This window comes from Solenopsis invicta, chromosome 8 (assembly GCF_016802725.1).
Source record: "Solenopsis invicta isolate M01_SB chromosome 8, UNIL_Sinv_3.0, whole genome shotgun sequence".
Taxonomy (NCBI): domain Eukaryota; kingdom Metazoa; phylum Arthropoda; class Insecta; order Hymenoptera; family Formicidae; genus Solenopsis; species Solenopsis invicta.
The window spans coordinates 4,144,790-4,161,330 of NC_052671.1; the positions used below are offsets into that span (position 1 = coordinate 4,144,790).

At 30.5% G+C, this 16,541-nt stretch overlaps 3 protein-coding genes across 5 annotated transcripts; all 3 read right to left on the reverse strand.

The window, feature by feature from the left end:
* Positions 1 to 183: 183 nt before the first annotated feature.
* LOC105199603 (3-oxoacyl-[acyl-carrier-protein] reductase FabG) lies at positions 184 to 3,613 on the reverse strand. The gene is made up of 4 exons (XM_011166762.3): positions 3,458 to 3,613; positions 2,315 to 2,631; positions 767 to 968; positions 184 to 677 (listed from the first exon to the last, which is right to left on the reverse strand). The coding sequence occupies exons 1-4, from the start codon at positions 3,596 to 3,598 to the stop codon at positions 438 to 440; spliced, it is 900 nt and encodes a 299-aa protein (XP_011165064.3). The 5' UTR covers positions 3,599 to 3,613; the 3' UTR covers positions 184 to 437.
* A 759-nt stretch (positions 3,614 to 4,372) lies between these two features.
* LOC105198829 (3-oxoacyl-[acyl-carrier-protein] reductase FabG) lies at positions 4,373 to 12,051 on the reverse strand. 3 transcript variants are annotated; one of them, XM_026134620.2, is made up of 4 exons: positions 11,914 to 12,051; positions 7,767 to 8,083; positions 6,007 to 6,208; positions 4,373 to 5,914 (listed from the first exon to the last, which is right to left on the reverse strand). In XM_026134620.2, the coding sequence occupies exons 2-4, from the start codon at positions 8,081 to 8,083 to the stop codon at positions 5,675 to 5,677; spliced, it is 759 nt and encodes a 252-aa protein (XP_025990405.2). In that variant the 5' UTR covers positions 11,914 to 12,051; the 3' UTR covers positions 4,373 to 5,674. The 3 variants fall into 3 exon arrangements, with proteins under 3 accessions (XP_025990405.2, XP_025990403.2, XP_039308817.1); XM_026134618.2 differs by lacking the exon at positions 11,914 to 12,051 and adding an exon at positions 8,737 to 9,326; XM_039452883.1 differs by lacking the exon at positions 11,914 to 12,051 and having other exon boundaries at positions 7,767 to 8,566.
* LOC105199604 (tetratricopeptide repeat protein 27) lies at positions 11,731 to 15,780 on the reverse strand. Its single transcript, XM_026134616.2, has 8 exons — positions 15,496 to 15,780; positions 14,204 to 15,053; positions 14,068 to 14,134; positions 13,658 to 13,990; positions 13,178 to 13,351; positions 12,941 to 13,093; positions 12,690 to 12,851; positions 11,731 to 12,478 (listed from the first exon to the last, which is right to left on the reverse strand). The coding sequence occupies exons 1-8, from the start codon at positions 15,566 to 15,568 to the stop codon at positions 11,918 to 11,920; spliced, it is 2,373 nt and encodes a 790-aa protein (XP_025990401.2). The 5' UTR covers positions 15,569 to 15,780; the 3' UTR covers positions 11,731 to 11,917.
* Between the last annotated feature and the right edge of the window lie 761 nt (positions 15,781 to 16,541).

Consider the following 16,541-nt stretch of genomic DNA (forward strand, 5'->3'; position numbering starts at 1 on the left):
GAGATAGCATTATGAACTTTCAAATGAAAGTTATTAACTTCTTCAACGTGTTCAAAATTTATCAAAATTGGATTTATAAAAATTTTTGCACATGCTAAATTTAAAATTTGGTGGATGAACCAAATTTTTATATAAGTCAAAAAGTTTGATAAGATATTGCAGGTTATCAATCTTAAACTTTGCTCAATTAGAATATATAAGATATATTTTTGTTTGAGTTATAAGATAATATATTGATTATGCATACACGTTCAAAAGACATAAACCTTAAATTTATGGAAAATTATTACATTTTTATATTACATTTTTTTTATATTCTGTAATAAATCATGTTTATTTAACAAAAAATATTATCTGTTAGAATATAGATAATGAATCTTTCCATGCAGCATTTAAGGATTAAAAAAAAAAATATTTTTAAAGACGATGTGATATCTTTAAGGACACATGGCTTGTCTACCTCCGTCCACAGATAATGTCGTCCCGGTTATATAACTAGCATCGTCACTTGCTAGGAATGTAATGGCCTTCGCGACTTCCGAAACGTCGCCAATCCTTCCTAGAGCATATAACTTTTTACTGCTCTCGTAATAGTTTTCAAGCTCTTCCTGGCTCATTCCAGTATGTTGGTAAATATTTGTTATTATATCACCAGGATTTACAGAATTCACTCGCACCTATCGCATTTCAATAATATGAAACATAATGACATTTAAAAATGAAGCCGTTGAAAAATGAAAATGGCTATCATTATTTTTATACACACCTGTTGCGTTCCCAATTCTAAAGCGACGCAACGGGTAAATTGGTCCAGGGCCGCTTTACTCATGCAATATGCCAGAGCATCTGGGAAAGCTCGTAATCCACATAAGCTAGAAACGTTAACAATGTTGCCTTTCGTCTTGATTAAATGTGGCACTGCCAGTGCCGTCAGTTGGTATACCGAGCGAACATTTACGTTGAAAACACTGTAAATATATGTTGTTGTTCACAAAAACATGTTAACAAAATAGAACTTTTTTACTAGTACGCATGCACGATCATGTTCCAGTTTACACTATCAGTACTGAAAATCTATAATATAGAATTATACCAGTCAATGAACTAAAAACATATATAATATAATAACAACGTATATCAATATGTTTTTATTACGGGTGATATTTTTGATAATTAGTTCATTACAGTTTTTTTGAAATGTTAATAACATTATTAAATTTAACGATCTAATTAATCTAGATATTATTTATAGTTTCAGTTTGCGGTTGCGTTTTAAATCTGACAAATATTTCGGTACGCAATTCATGCAATTAAAAAATATATGTAATAATTGATGTAAAAATATTATTATTAAGCACTAAAATCTACTTCGATAACAAATGATCAAATTTGTATGAAAATTAAATCTAAAAAATATCCATTTATTTCCAATTTACTTTAAAGTCTTATTATTTGAACTGTACAATATGAAGATACCCCACTGAATTGATACTCAACATGACTACACTTTACCTTTTCATTTATTTAAAGTTATTAAAAAAAAATCTAAAAAGTCATGAACAACTTTCAAGTTTATATAAATATCTGTACTTTTTATTAGAAGAATAAAATATATTTTAGTTTAATTACCTTTGAAATTTAATTACATCAAATATCTATTTCTTTTTGAAGAAGAATAAAATATGGTTCAATTTAATTATTTTTGAAATTTCAAGAAACATCTATAGATAGAAATCAGTCAGATATAGAATATCCGTAAGCTTTTATATTCATCTTCTACAATTATTTACTTGTTCAGCGAATAGTACAATGATTCTATGCAACGTGAGCTTCAGTTTTACTGACAGTGTATATTAGAACACAGCCATTTATACAAGGTGGAAAAAAAGTACCGCGACAGCGAAATATCTCGAAGAATAAGCATTTTAGAAAAGTGTTTCAGATAAAAGTTGTTGGGTTTCAAAAGATCTATTTATTTCATTAAGTACTTTCCGAGAAAGCTACAATGTACTGTAACTTTCAAGCCTCATAACTCAGAAGTATTTAAGAAAGTAAACTTATTTAAGTTAGTTTTGGAAAGCTCTTGACATCAGTTATTAGATTCTGCAATTAAATATAGGGTGTCCCATTAAAAAAAATTATTTAAAAATATGATTTTGATCTGACCTTTCAAGGCCAAACTGATAAAATCAGTAAATAGAATTTAAAACCCAACAACTTTTATCTGAAATATTTTTTTCTAAAATGCTTAGTTTTCGAGATATTTCGCTGTCCGAGTATTTTTTCTCCACCTTGTATTATCAATTCATCATACTTGTCGTATTGTTCCAAGCGCAAGGTCTCTATACTACCAAGCTCGAAAACTCCAGCGTTATTAATTAAAACATCCAATTTGCCGAAATGCTTAATTGTCGAGTCGATGATGTTCTTCAAGTCGTTCTCGTTGGTTATCTCGCCTGTTATGACAAGTGTCTTAGACTGCCCACATTTCTCGGCCACCTTGTCTAAATTCTGCTTGTTGCGTCCCGTTAACGATAGCGACGCTCCAAGCTGGGCCATGTGAATAGCTGTCCCAGCCCCAATTCCTGAACTGGCCCCTGTTATCAGGACAACTTTTCCCGTGAAGGACATCTGTGGATGAATAAATTTTTCTTCACACCAGGAGCAAAAGTCTTCCCAGTAAACGCAGTTATATAACTGCAATGATGAGATTGCCAATTACGGCTTTTGATAGCATGATCGCACATCGCACACGAGCGTGCACACTGTGTACGTGTACTATGTATATTATAGACTATCCAAGCAGAAGAGGGAGTCATCACGTCAAAATGATGTTAAAGTGACTACAAAATGATCATTAAAAGTCACTTTTCGATCAATTACGATTCACTTTGACGTCATTTTGACATAATTGTGAATCACTTTGATGTCATTTTGACTTGTTGTTCTGCTTGGATATGTAAATAAAACACACTTTAATACACATACGCGATGTGCACGCTTGTGGGCGGTGTGGAACCGTGCTATTAAAAGTCACGCTCTGCCATTCCATACATATATAAAAGTTATGTATTATATATAAAGTACTAATCTAACATAATCTGCCTTTTGCTCATACCAATCCCAGAAAAGTTTTTTTGAATTAATTCTAAACAAAAGCAAACGAAACATTTCATTTATTTTCATAAAGAATTAATCCAAGACTTTTTCTGAGATTAGTACTTTCAAGAATACGTAAACATGTATGCAATATATAAAAATCATGTTATATACAAAAGTAATTAGCTAGTTGATGTAATTAATATGTGACAATTTGATTACTTTATAATGTATGTTAATAATATTTCATAACGTGAAAATATTTATGCTACAATTACATAAATTTACAATTATTAGTTTTCTTTTTCACACTAAAACACAAACTTCCTGAAAATATATCTTGCATATGAGTACTTACGGTAATTATACAATGATAATCACTTAAAAACTGGAGCGACAAGAAAATGCTATATGCGCAGTAGTAGCCAACTCGTACTGCTGCAGTAGATACGAGATGACTTGTTATACAGAGTAAATATAGGATGCGTAAATCAAGCATTCGAGGAGTGGGAGCATGAAAAACTAATAAGAGATATATACCATGCTTTGGAGAAGAAACGAGAAAACAGAAAAAAGACAATAGAGAAAAAGACAAAATAGTGGTCCAAAGCATGCTATTTCTTTTTAGTTTTTCACGTGTGAGTTTTACCCCCACTCCTTGAATGCACTTGTGTGAAGTTAGTCCCCCGATATTGAAAAAAAAATAATTTTCTTTAGCTCATTCGATTGCACATCGTTTGCACATTTATGCAAATCTCGATTTTTCGTTTGCACACTTCTAGTTTAAAAGTTATTAATAAAACAAATTTGGGAGGGCTAACTTCACAATAGCCCCCCAACTGTGAGCAAATTAGATTTAAATAGGCTTAATCGATAGATTTTTGTTTGCACATTTCGAATCAAGTCGATTTTTCATTTGCACACTTTTATCAATAATACTAGTCGATGGATGTTCGTTTGCACATTGCGAATGAAGTCGATTTTTCGTTTGCACATCTTTAGTTTAAAAGTTATAAACAATTAAAGTTTTGAGAACAGTCATCTTCGAAGGATATGTTTAAAACGAACATCCATCGACTAGTATTATTTTAAACGCAATAATCACGTTCTAAATCTGTCTACCGCAAATTATTATTCTCGAAACTTTAATTGCTAATAACTTTTAAACTAAAAGTGTGCAAACGAAAAATCGACTTGATTCGAAATGTGCAAACAAAAATCTGTCGATGAGTAAAATTTCAAACTCATATCTTTAAAATTCACCTTGAAAGTATTTTTCGTACGATGGCCATGAATTAATTTCTTTACAAAATGTTAACTAAAGATGTGCAAACGAAAATTCGACTTCATTCGCAATGTGCAAACGAAAATCTATCGATTAAGCCTATTTAAATCTAATTTGCTCACAGTTGGGAGCCTATTGTGAAGTTAGCCCCCCCCCCCTCCAAGTTTGTTTTATTAATAACTTTTAAACTAGAAGTGTGCAAACGAAAAATCGAGGTGTGCATAAATGTGCAAACGATGTGCAATCGAATGAGCTAAAGAAAATTATTTTTTTTTCAATATCGGGGGGCTAATTTCACACAGGTCTTGAATGCTCGGTCTATGTATCCTATGTCTATAGTATACAATACTTATAGTGTCTGCCCAACTGTTAATTGTATTTGCTTCTCAAAAACGGTGTCTGCTAACTCTTTATCTCGCTTGTAAATGCTGGTAAATGTGTCTTGGTGCACTTCCCTTTTCTTGATAATATAATTTTTACCCTATTTTTACCTTATAAATAAACAAAAGCAACAATTTTCAATTATTAAGAATTATTAAAAAATGAAAAGACTCGTTGCTCCTTGGCATTCCTGAAGAGAGAAGGATGCAATTACATACAACTTGGTCCTTACATATTAACAAAAATAATTTAATACGTAATAATTTTTTTATTGAAAAAACACTAAGAAATGTCAAATAGAACGTTAGAAATAAGTGAACAAAACAATTGTTTAAAAACAAAAAAATTTTATTTTATTTAAATCGGAGCTCGGTAAAAAATACACTTTTTGACCAATTTTCAGCTAGCGCTATTCCCCTTTCACCAACTTGCGTGCAGTCCAAATGTCAATCGACTATTTGGATTTTTATTTAAATAGTTAGCATTATGAATTTGGTTTTAATTAAAAGTTATTAACTTCTCCAAAGTGTTCAAAATTTATCAAAATTGGATTTATATAAATCTTTGCAAATACTAAATTTAATATAAATTTTTATATAAATCAAAAAGTTTGAGATATTGCAGATTATCAATCATAAACTTTGCTCAATTAGAATATATAAGATATATTTTTGTTTGTTGAGTTATAAGATAATATATTGAATATGCATATACGTTCAAAAGACATAAACCGTAAATTTATGGAAAATTATTACATGTTTACATTTATTACATTTTTTAAATATTCTGTAATAAATCATGTTTATCTAACAAAAAATATTATGTATTGGAATATAGATAATAAATCTTTCAATGCACCATTTAAGGATTAATAAAAAAAAATATATTTATTAAGACGATACGAAATCTTTAAGGACACATGGCCTGTCTACCTCCGTCCACAGGTAATGTCGCCCCGGTTATGTAACTAGCATCGTCACTTGCTAGAAATGCAATGGCCTTCGCGACTTCCGAAACGTCGCCAATCCTTCCTAGAGCATATGACTTTTTACTGTGCTCGTAATAGTTTTCAATTTCTTCCTGGCTCTTTCCAGTATGCCGTGTAATATTTGTTATTACATCACCAGGATTTACAGCATTCACTCGCACCTATCGCATTTCAATAATATGAAACATAATGACATTTAAAAATGAAGCTGTTATTGAAAAATGAAAATGGCTATCATTATTTTTATACACACCTGATGCGTTCCCAATTCTAAAGCGACGCAACGGGTAAATTGGTCCAGGGCCGCCTTACTCATACAATATGTCAGAGCTCCTGGGAAAGATCGTAATCCAGTTAAGCTAGAAACGTTAACGATGTTGCCCTTCGTCTTGATTAAATGCGGCACTGCCAGCGCCGTCAGTTGGTATACCGAGCGAACATTTACGTTGAAAACACTGTAAACATATGTTGTTGTTCACAAAAACATGTTAAGAAAATAGAATTGTTTTTCTAATATGCACGATTATGTTTCTGTATACACTTCTGTATACACATCAGTACTGAAAATATAGAATTATTAAGCACTAAGATCTACTTCGATAAATAATCTTTTAATCATATCTGTATGAAAATTAAATCTAAAAAATATTAATTAATTTATAATTTATTTTAAAGTCTTATTATTTTAACTTTTACAATATGAAGAAGAATATCCCGTTGGTCTCATGGTACACTCTACCTTTTCATTTATTTAAAGTGATTCGGAAAAATTCTAAAAAATCCTGAACAACTGTCAAGTTTCTATAACAAATATCTGTACTTTTTATTAGAAGAATAACATATATATTTTAGTTTAATTACCTTTGAAATTTCTACATTTAATTACATCAAATATCTATATTTCTTTTTGGAGAAGAATAAAATGTAGTTCAATTTAATTATTTTTGAAATTTCAAGAAACATCTCTGGAAATCAGTCAGATATGGAATATCCATGGTTGAGCTTTAATATTCACTTGCAACAATTATTTACTTGTTCAGCGAATAGTACAGCGATTCAGGTAACATGAGCTTCAGTTTTACTGATAGTGTATATTAGAACACAGCTATTTATACAGGGTGGAGAAAAAGTACTGCGACAGCGAAATATCTCCGAAACTAATCATTTTAGAAAAAAGTGTTTCAGATAAAAGTTGTTGAGTTTCAAAAGATCTATTTACTGATTTTATCAGTTTGACTTTGGATAGCGTCGCCAAGGTCAGATCGAAATCACATTAACATTTTTACATGAAACACCTTATTTTTGATTCCAGAATCTAATAGCTGATGTCAAGAGCTTTCTAAAACTAACTTAAATAAGGTTATTTTCGTTAAGTACTTCCGAGTTATGAGGCTTGAAAGTTACAGTACTCTGTAGCTTTCAAGCCTTACAACTCGAAAAGTACTTAATGAAAAATAACTTCTTTATATTATTTTGAAAAGTTCTCCAAACCGACTACAAGAAAATGCAATAAAAGATGTAGAATGTTAGAAAAGGACCGATACTCCTTAATTAGGGATCTACCGATATTCTAACATTCTACATATATCTTTTATTGCATTTTCTTGTAATCGATTTCGAGAACATTTCAAAACACTATAAAGAAGTTATTTTTCATTAAGTACTTTCCCAAAAAAGTACAGTGTACTGTAACTTTCAAGCCTCACTTGGAAAGTACTTAATAAAAAATAATTTATTTATAGTGTTTTGGAAAGCTCTTGACACCAGGTATTAGATTCTAAAATCAAAAATTGCTATTTAAAAAAGTTAATGTGATTTCGATTTGACCTTGGCGACGCTATCCAAGGTCAAACTGATAGGTCAGTAAATAGATCTTTCAAAACCCAACAACTTTTATCTGAAACACTTTTCTTATGTTTCTTGCGAAGAAGCATTCTTGCGAAATGCTTAGTTCTCGAGATATTTCGCTGTCGCGGTATTTTTTCTCTACTTTGAATTGTCAATTTGTCATACTTGTCGTATTGTTCCAAGCGCATGGTCTTTATACTATTGGGCTCGAAAACTCCAGCATTATTAATTAAAACGTCCAATTTGCCGAAATGCTTAATTGTCGAGTCGATGATGTTCTTCAAGTCGTTCTCGTTGGTTACCTCGCCTGTTATGATAAGTGTCTTGGACTGCCCACATTTCTCGGCCACCTTGTCTAAATTCTGCTTGTTGCGTCCCGTTAACGATAGCGACGCTCCAAGCTGGGCCATGTGAATAGCTGTCCCAGCCCCAATTCCTGAGCTGGCCCCTGTTATCAGGACAACTTTTCCCGCGAAGGACATCTGTGGATGAATAAAACATTCTTCACACCAGAAGCAAAAAGTCCCAGCAAACACAGTTATATAATAACAATGATGAGATCGCCAATTACAGCTTTTGATACAGCATGATCGCACATCGCACACAAGCGTGCACATCGTGTACTATGTATACTATATATTATATAAGTAAAGCACACGTATGCGATGTGCACGCTTGTGGGCGGTGTCGAACCATGCTACTAAAAGCTCTGCCATCCCGTACATATATAAAAGTTATGTTTTGTATATATAAAGTATTAATCTAACATAATTTGCCTTTTGCTCATACCAATCCTAGAAAAGTTTTTTTGAATTAATTCTGAACCAAAGCAAACGAAACATTTCATTTGTTTTCACAGAGTATTAATCCAAAGACTTTTTCTGAGATTAGTACTTTCAAGAATACGTAAACATGTATGCAATACATAAAAATCATGTTACCATACCCAAAATATTAGCTACTTGATATAATTAATATATGACAATTTGATTATTTTATAATGTATATTAATAATATTTTATAACGTATATTGAAAATATTTATGCTATAATTACATAAATTTACAATTATTAGTTTTCCTTTCCACACTAAAATACAAACTTCCTGAAAGTATGTCTTGCATATGATTACTCACGGTTATTATACAATGATATCCACTTAAAAATTGGAGAAACAAGAAAATGCCATGTGCACAGTAGCCAACTCGTACTCCTCGTACTGCTGCAGTAGGTATGAGGGCCAGTTTCACAACCATCGGTTAATTTAATCGGCTGATTATTCTATCGGAATTGACCAATTATATTTGTCGTTAAGTAGTATTGGCCAGAAATAACCAATCATGGTTGACACTTAATCGATCGGTTAAGTTAATCGGTAGTTGTGAAACTGGCCCTGAGATGACTTGGGATACAGCATAGATGTAGCATACATAGACCGAGCATTCAAGGAGTGGAGGCGTGAAAAATGAATAAGAGATATATAGCATGCTTTGGAGAAAAAACGAGAAAATAGAAAAAGACAAGAGAGAAAAACACAAAATAGTGGTCCAAAACATGCTATTTCTTTTTAGTTTTTCACGTGTGAGCTCTACTCCTATTCCTTGAATGCTTGGTCTATGTATCCTATGGTATACAATTCTTATAGGATCTGTCCGACTGTCAATTCTAATATTTGCCTCTCAAAAACGGTGTTTGCTAACTCTTTAAAAGAGAAGTGCACCAAAACATTTAACAGCTTTTAAATGCTGTTAAATGTTTTGGTGCACTTCTCTCTTTCCTTGATAATATAATTTTTACCTTATAAATAAACAAAAGCATCAATTTTCAATTGTTAAGAATTATTTAAAAATGAAAGAGATCGAAAAGTTGCTCCTTGGCATTCCTTAAGCGAGAAGGATGCAATTACATCTTGGTGCTTACATATTAACAAATTAATTTAATACATACTAATTTTTTTTTATTGAAAAAACACTATTACAAACTTCAAATAGAACATTAGAAATAAGACACTATAGCAATTGTTTAAAAACAAAAAAATTTTTAAGTAGTAGAGATATTTTGACAGTTGCTGTATCAATACAAATTGAACAAGAATATCTTCTACGCGCGTTTATTGAACTTGAAGAAAGTACATATATAAAATCACACAAACAATACAAGCGCGAAGACCTAGCTGCGACAGTAGAAGGCATTCTTGTTCAAAAAAATTTTACTTTATGTAAATCAGAGCTCGGCGAAAAATACACATTTTGACCGATTTTCAGCCAGGGCTATTCCCCTTATTTCATCAACCTGCGCGCAGTCCTATTGTCAATCGGTCATTTGAATTTTCTAAAGAGATAACATTACGAATTTCAATTAAAAGTTATTAACTTTTCCAAAGTGTTCAAAATTTATCAAAATTGCATTTATCAAAATTTTTGCAAGTGCTAAATTTAAAATTTGGAAGGAGCATGAACCAAATTTTTATATAAATCAAAACGTTTGAGATATTGCAGATTATCAATCTTAAACTTTGCTCAATTAGAATATATAAGATAAATTTTTGTTTAATTTATAAGACAATATATTGATATAAAGGCACATATGCATTCAAAAAATAAAATTTAAAATTTTGAAACTTATTTATTAAATTTCTTTAATATTCTTAATGAATCGTACGAGGGGAAATTCACAGCCGGCATTGGTGTACAAAATTTCGGCAGTGGACTGCAGAAAAAAGTAAGCAGTGACCTATATTATTGACGGCATTGTCGTCAGTGGTTGGGGAGTGGTGAGCTCACTTCAGAGTCGGTTTTTCGATCATGGGGTTGAGCACAAAAATTTTTTCTTGCATATTCCGAAAGTACATAAATAAAAGAATATTTTAAGCCTATAATCAATTTCATAATTGCTTTCTTTCTGGTAGTTTACTCTTGTACCTGAACGGTGGGGTGCTCACTTCAGGGTCGGTTTTTCGATCACGTGGTTGAGCACAAAAATCTGGTCTTGCATATTTCGAAAGCACATAAATAGGAGAATATTTTAAGCCTATAATCAGTTTCAGAATTGCTTTCTTTCTGGTACTTTACTCTTGTACCGTTAATGTGTATTCGTACTTTCGGGACGATTTTCTGGTCGAAGAGATTGAGTACGAACATTTATTTATATATCGTTGGAAAGCACATAAAAAGCACTTAATTCTAGTGTATTTATTTTTTTATTTTATTAATTATTTATATGAGTTGGTGCTGGCTTAACGTTAAGCTGGCACCCCCACCTTCAATCTCATTTTCCTGTTAAACCGCTCGAGCACAAAAATTTCAAATAGGGTACATAATTAGCACATAAAAAGCACTTAATTTTGGCATAAGTGGCGTTTCGATTTTTTGTGGTGGGGGTGCTAACTTAACAGACATTGTTATTTTTAGTATTCTATTGTTTGAAGTTAGGTATACCTATGCATAAGACATCACATAATAATGTGCAATTACAGTAAAATGTATAGAATTTTTAAAGAAGAATGTTTAAAATTTATTTTGATTACAAACAAATACAATATCAAGGTCATTATTTTGATTATTTTTATTATTATTTTTAGTGTTCCATTGTTTGAAGTCATATGCATAAGACAGCACATAATAATGTGCAATTACATTAAAATGTATAGATACAGTTCGTAAATAAAATTTTTGGAAGTTTTTTGTATAATTGTGTAGAATACTTCGGGAAAGTTTTAGAATTCTTGTACAGGCATTGGCGTATGATAATGGGCACGCGGTAGTGTTCATAATTGCATGGCATTGCCTTAATTTTAATATAGGATTGACGGCATTGTAGGCATTGACTAACAATAAGCATTGTCGGCAGTGTACAAAAATGTCGGCAGTGTTTTACAGCAATGCCAAAAATCGGCATTGGTGTACAAAATTTTGGGTTGTGAATTCCCCCTCGGAATCGTATTTATCTAACAAAAATATTATCTATATCAGTATTGATATAGATAATAAATCTTTTCAATGCATGGTATTACCATATTGATAATAACTGATTACAATAACTAATTTTATATATTTAATTGTATATGAATAGAATATATTGGGTTGACCAAAAAGTCGTGTCATCTTGTTTTGTAAATGAAAGTTTTTGTATAAAAAAAATGCCTTTTATTTACACAGAGGAAGAATATGATTTTTGTCAACCTAATAAAATGTATTTATTGTTTCTTACAAAACTACTTTATATATTAAGATCAATAATATCATTAATTTCATAAATTTCTGGAGAGGAAGAATTCTTCGTATATTAGAAAAATATATTAATACATGCAGTACCTTGTTATACAGGCTTTATTTGTTCTAATTCATTTGTTATAGTCACTAAGTAATCTTCAACTTTCGTCGATTGTTCGATGAAATTCGTATTATTCCATTCTTGTTCTTTAATCTTTTTCACAACTCCTTGAAGCGATAATTTAGCACTTCCTAGCATCTTCCTTTTCTTAATGGCCGTGATATTGGTAGTGCAACGTAAATACGTTTGCGCTAAATTGCAACATAATTCCAGTACTTTTAGAGCTGTATCCTCGCTGCGACACCATTTTGGATTTGAAGTGATAAAACGATACGCTTTTTGCAAATACTGTGCCGCTCTCTCTTCATCAACGTCCGTTTTTCTCAATACGACAAGTTCAGCATACATTCTCCAAATATCTGGATTATTATCTACATTAGAAGAGATTCTTCCAAATAATTCCAACGTATTTTGAAGCAAACGGGATGCTGGATTCCCGTCCGCGTCATTAATATTATTTATTATGGCATTTGTTAATATTTGGAGAACTTGGACATCCGAATGACTATTTTTCAAATCCAAAATACGATGGTAGCATCGAATAACCTGTGAATAAAATTCACAATTATTGTTAAACCAAAATTGTTTAAAGATATTGATAAGATATTTACTATAACGATTTAGATATAATGAATTTGATATCTAATATAAATAATTAATTCTAATATAATTTTAAGATTATATTGACAATCTTAAAATTAGTGTAGACAGTTTAACAAAAAACCTTTATAAAACATTGTTACATATAGATACATACTTCTGAAAAATGTCCCAAATCGATGCTTACGACCATTAAATTGTCCCACACTTCCCAACGATCATAGTTACATTTTATGGCATCTTGTAAAGATTTCCAAGCTCTTGGTTTATCTCCCAATTTTATGTACGCTTTTGCCAAATTGTTCCATGCTTCAAAAGTCTGCAATTTTTATATGGAATATAGAATTTTGTTTATAATTCATATATAAACTCTAAAAATAACAATACCAAAGATACGGATGTACGTACAGATTGTTCTAAAGCACAGTAATGTCTATATGCCGTTGCAGCTAACTTCCAGTCTTCTACTTGCAATGCTGCATAGCCCAGTCTAAACCATATGAGTTCTTGAATATTATTTAATTCGACCGATAGCTTTAAATGTGGTACAGCCTCGGCATACTAAAAAATAGATTTAAATTTTTAGATTAGATTTAAAATTTAAATAAAAATTTTATATTGAAAATTAGTGGTCCAAATACTAACATCTTTCTTTGCAAAATAATAGAATCCCCAGTGTTTTTGTACTCTACTACTTTTTTCCTCGGATAATTTCCATGCCATTTCATAATGACTCACATCTCCAGTTGCATCTCCTAATAGACACCACAATTTCACCGTTGGTTTTTTAGATATTTCTTGATTAATAATCTCAGCTGCCTGAAAACGCAAGTTTAGTAAAGTTACTGCACAAGTCACTGAACAATCACGAGTAAATGACTGAGATTAAATGTTTAGGAAAACATTAAAATAATAAGATTTCAAAATTATAAATTGCAAATTGATACTTTTTTATATCTAATTTTCACGCAAATTTGATTAAACTTTCATTTTTTATTTGAAAATGTAATTGTATTGTTTTTATTTATTCATTGACTGATTTATTTTCTTATTTGTTTATACGGTATAATGATTCTATATAATCTGCCTTCGTATTATACTTAATATACATAAAAAAATATATACCTTGTGTTTCAAATTTAATATGTTGTAACAAGCAATCACGTCCTCCCATAATCCTAGTTTTATAAAAACTTCCAAAGCTCCCTTGACCAAACCAAGACTGACCATTATATTAGCCCATTTCTCTTCCAATATCCAAATGGGTCTCATACCACTCGCGAAAAATAAATCCATCCTTCTGGCTATTGGTGCTTTCGCATCATTGAAATCTTTCAGTAGAGACTCCGCCTGCATCATAGATCGTTCGACTGTTCTTTTATCGTCAGATTCCATCGAGCAACGATAGCACAAAGAAGTCATCTTTAACGACCAATTTTTTGTACTCTCTACAACTTTCTATAAAAAGAAACAAATATTATTTTTTAATATATCATTTATTAATAGTAAAATAATAAATGTAAAATGTAGCTTACAGTCAGGTATGGTCTAACTTCCTCGTCAGTGAGTTTGTGCTTAGGTTGACACAGCTGCAACTGAACACTATTAACTATTAAAATCTTTCTATGTTGCAATGCTGTGATTTGTACAAATACAAACTGTTATACTTACTACTTTGCTAAAATTATTGCTTCCTCTACCATACCCAATTTAGTCTCTTCTTTGTGCTCTGAAAATTCAATGTGTTCTAATCTCAATTCATCATTTAAGTTCAAAGATTTTGGTGCATCCATGCAATCTATCGAAGGAAAAATATCCTTGCTCTCTATTTTCAGATACAACTGTGCTTTTTCCTCTTGTTGATATTTAGTACGTTTCCCCATTGCACCTTCTAAGTTTAATTTTAAGCCTGCTACACTTTCTGCATATTCAAGATGTTTCTCAGAATTTTGTGTTCTTCTATAATGCAAATAAAACCTAGCAGCTTCTAGATTAAACAAGAGCTTGCAAAGAGAATCCTCTAATATACTCAGTTTATCAATTTCCATTATTAGATTCTCCATTTCTTCAAATAGCACTCCTGAGTCCTCATCTAACGCATGCTGATGCAACAGACTAGCTCTAAATAGCCACCAAATGCAACTTCTACATTTAAGCTGTAGATCCACGTTAGAAAAGATTTTCTTAGACAGATAAAGAAGCTCTGGTCTTTGTATATTTATGTTACATCCGTCGTGCAAGGACAAATATTTGAGTGCCTCGTCTTTTCTGATTTTTAACCAATCGATATCATTATCGATACGAGGACCTGTCCAATTGCATTGGACAAAGTATAACAATGAAGCTACTCCTGCACACATCCATGACAAATGTGCATGAGTTTCAGATAAACTGTTGTGTATAATATCTTCTAAGCTATCACCATTCTTTACTGCTTCAATAAATGTAGAAAGTTCATTATTTATTACATCTTTATATTGGCCATTTAATATGTTATGCACATTATGTGGCAAATCTGAAACTGAAATTGAAAATAATTATTGAGATAGAACATATAATTCATAAAAAAATATACTACATATATGTAGGGATTACAATAAAATTTATGGTTAAGTTAATTTCTTTTTTTTTTTAATTAAGTTAAAGTTAATGGTTTGTAAACTTAATTTAGTTATGATAAAAGTTGCATTAAAATTAAGTTACGTACAAAGTTCAATTTTAAAAAGCATTATTTATATTTTAAATTAAAATATAATTTTGTTTAAATTATTATTTGAAACTAAAAATTTTAACCAAAATAAGATAAAGTGTTAAATTTCTAACTTTATTTAGCTTTTAACAATTTATTATCCCTGAACATCAATAATTGCATATAATTATTAGTAAATTTAAACATATTCTAATTTAATCAGCAAACGTATTAAAAGAGAAGTATGGATTTCATCGGCAAAAATATAACCTACCTTTATTTGTAGAGAAATTAAGTAAAAGTTTAATTTCTATGTTTTCGTTTATCTCGCTTGCATTTCGAGCCATAATATCATAATATAATTATAAACGTGCGTGAAAAAATACTTTAATTTATGTGTTAGGCTGGAATTTCAATTTCACACGAGAGTAAATACCACGCGACCACACGTGTTTATAGAGGTTAAGTTGCGCAAAGTGGCGTTCGGAAACAACACCTGAGTGATTTCAATAGCGCTTCATGCATCTTTTTTTTATTTTTGACAATTTCTGACATGTTTTAAATATTTCAAGAATACACCAAATCTTTTTGAATATTACAGAAATTATAACTTATAAAGTTAATAAATTTAAAAGTAAAGACTTTAATTAGAACAAACTTTTTTTTCATCCAAGTAGTTAAAATTTTAAATGAAATGCTTTTTTTTCTAAACTCTTTCTAGAATTTAATTATGGTTCGGAAAAAATGATTTGAAAATTTTTTGGATCTATTTGTAACTTGTGATAAAAATTATAATCATTTATAATTAAAAAAAAAATATACGATTACATTTGATTCATCTCTGGTTTTTAAAAATTATAAAAATAAGTTTGATACTTTTCAAAGAAAAAAATATATAAAAATCAAAAAGTGATTTTGTTATTAATATAGGAGAGCGCTTTGAAGGTGTTAATATCACAATTTGACATTTTTGCAATTATTTGTTCTCTTTTTATCTATTTTAAATCAAAGCAAATGTAAAAATATATAATATATTGATATTTACATGTATTGCAAAATATAACAATTGCAAATTAAGGAATGAAGATTGCATTGTAGAGACTAAATGTCTAAATATTAATAATAGAATAATACTCTTGAAATTAAAATAAAAAAATAAATAAAACAAAGTAATAAGAATCCAAAACATGATTAAAAGAACGCAAAATTACAATAATTATAATAGCGTTTATTCATGTATCCATAATTTCACAATGAACGTTTCAATTAACACTCTTTGGAGCCATCAGCATTACAATTAACGTAAAGACATCCATGGAA

Bases quoted from the DNA above. Each gene is read 5' to 3' on its own strand.
- LOC105199603 (XM_011166762.3), bottom strand. From the start codon at position 3,598: ATGCTTGATTTACGCATCCTATATTTACTCTGTATAACAAGTCATCTC. The intron at 2,632-3,457 runs GTAAGTACTCAT...ATTCATCCACAG, and splicing joins ATTATCATTGTATAATTACC to ATGTCCTTCACGGGAAAAGT. The intron at 969-2,314 runs GTATGATGAATT...ATATATTTACAG, and splicing joins CGCTTGGAACAATACGACAA to TGTTTTCAACGTAAATGTTC.
- LOC105198829 (XM_039452883.1), bottom strand. From the start codon at position 8,218: ATGTGCACGCTTGTGTGCGATGTGCGATCATGCTGTATCAAAAGCTGT. The intron at 6,209-7,766 runs GTATGACAAATT...ATATGTTTACAG, and splicing joins CGCTTGGAACAATACGACAA to TGTTTTCAACGTAAATGTTC. The intron at 5,915-6,006 runs GTGTGTATAAAA...GAAATGCGATAG, and splicing joins TAGAATTGGGAACGCATCAG to GTGCGAGTGAATGCTGTAAA.
- LOC105199604 (XM_026134616.2), bottom strand. From the start codon at position 15,568: ATGGCTCGAAATGCAAGCGAGATAAACGAAAACATAGAAATTAAACTT. The intron at 15,054-15,495 runs GTAGGTTATATT...TTTCAATTTCAG, and splicing joins TAATTTCTCTACAAATAAAG to TTTCAGATTTGCCACATAAT. The intron at 14,135-14,203 runs GTAAGTATAACA...AATAGTTAATAG, and splicing joins GCAATAATTTTAGCAAAGTA to TGTTCAGTTGCAGCTGTGTC.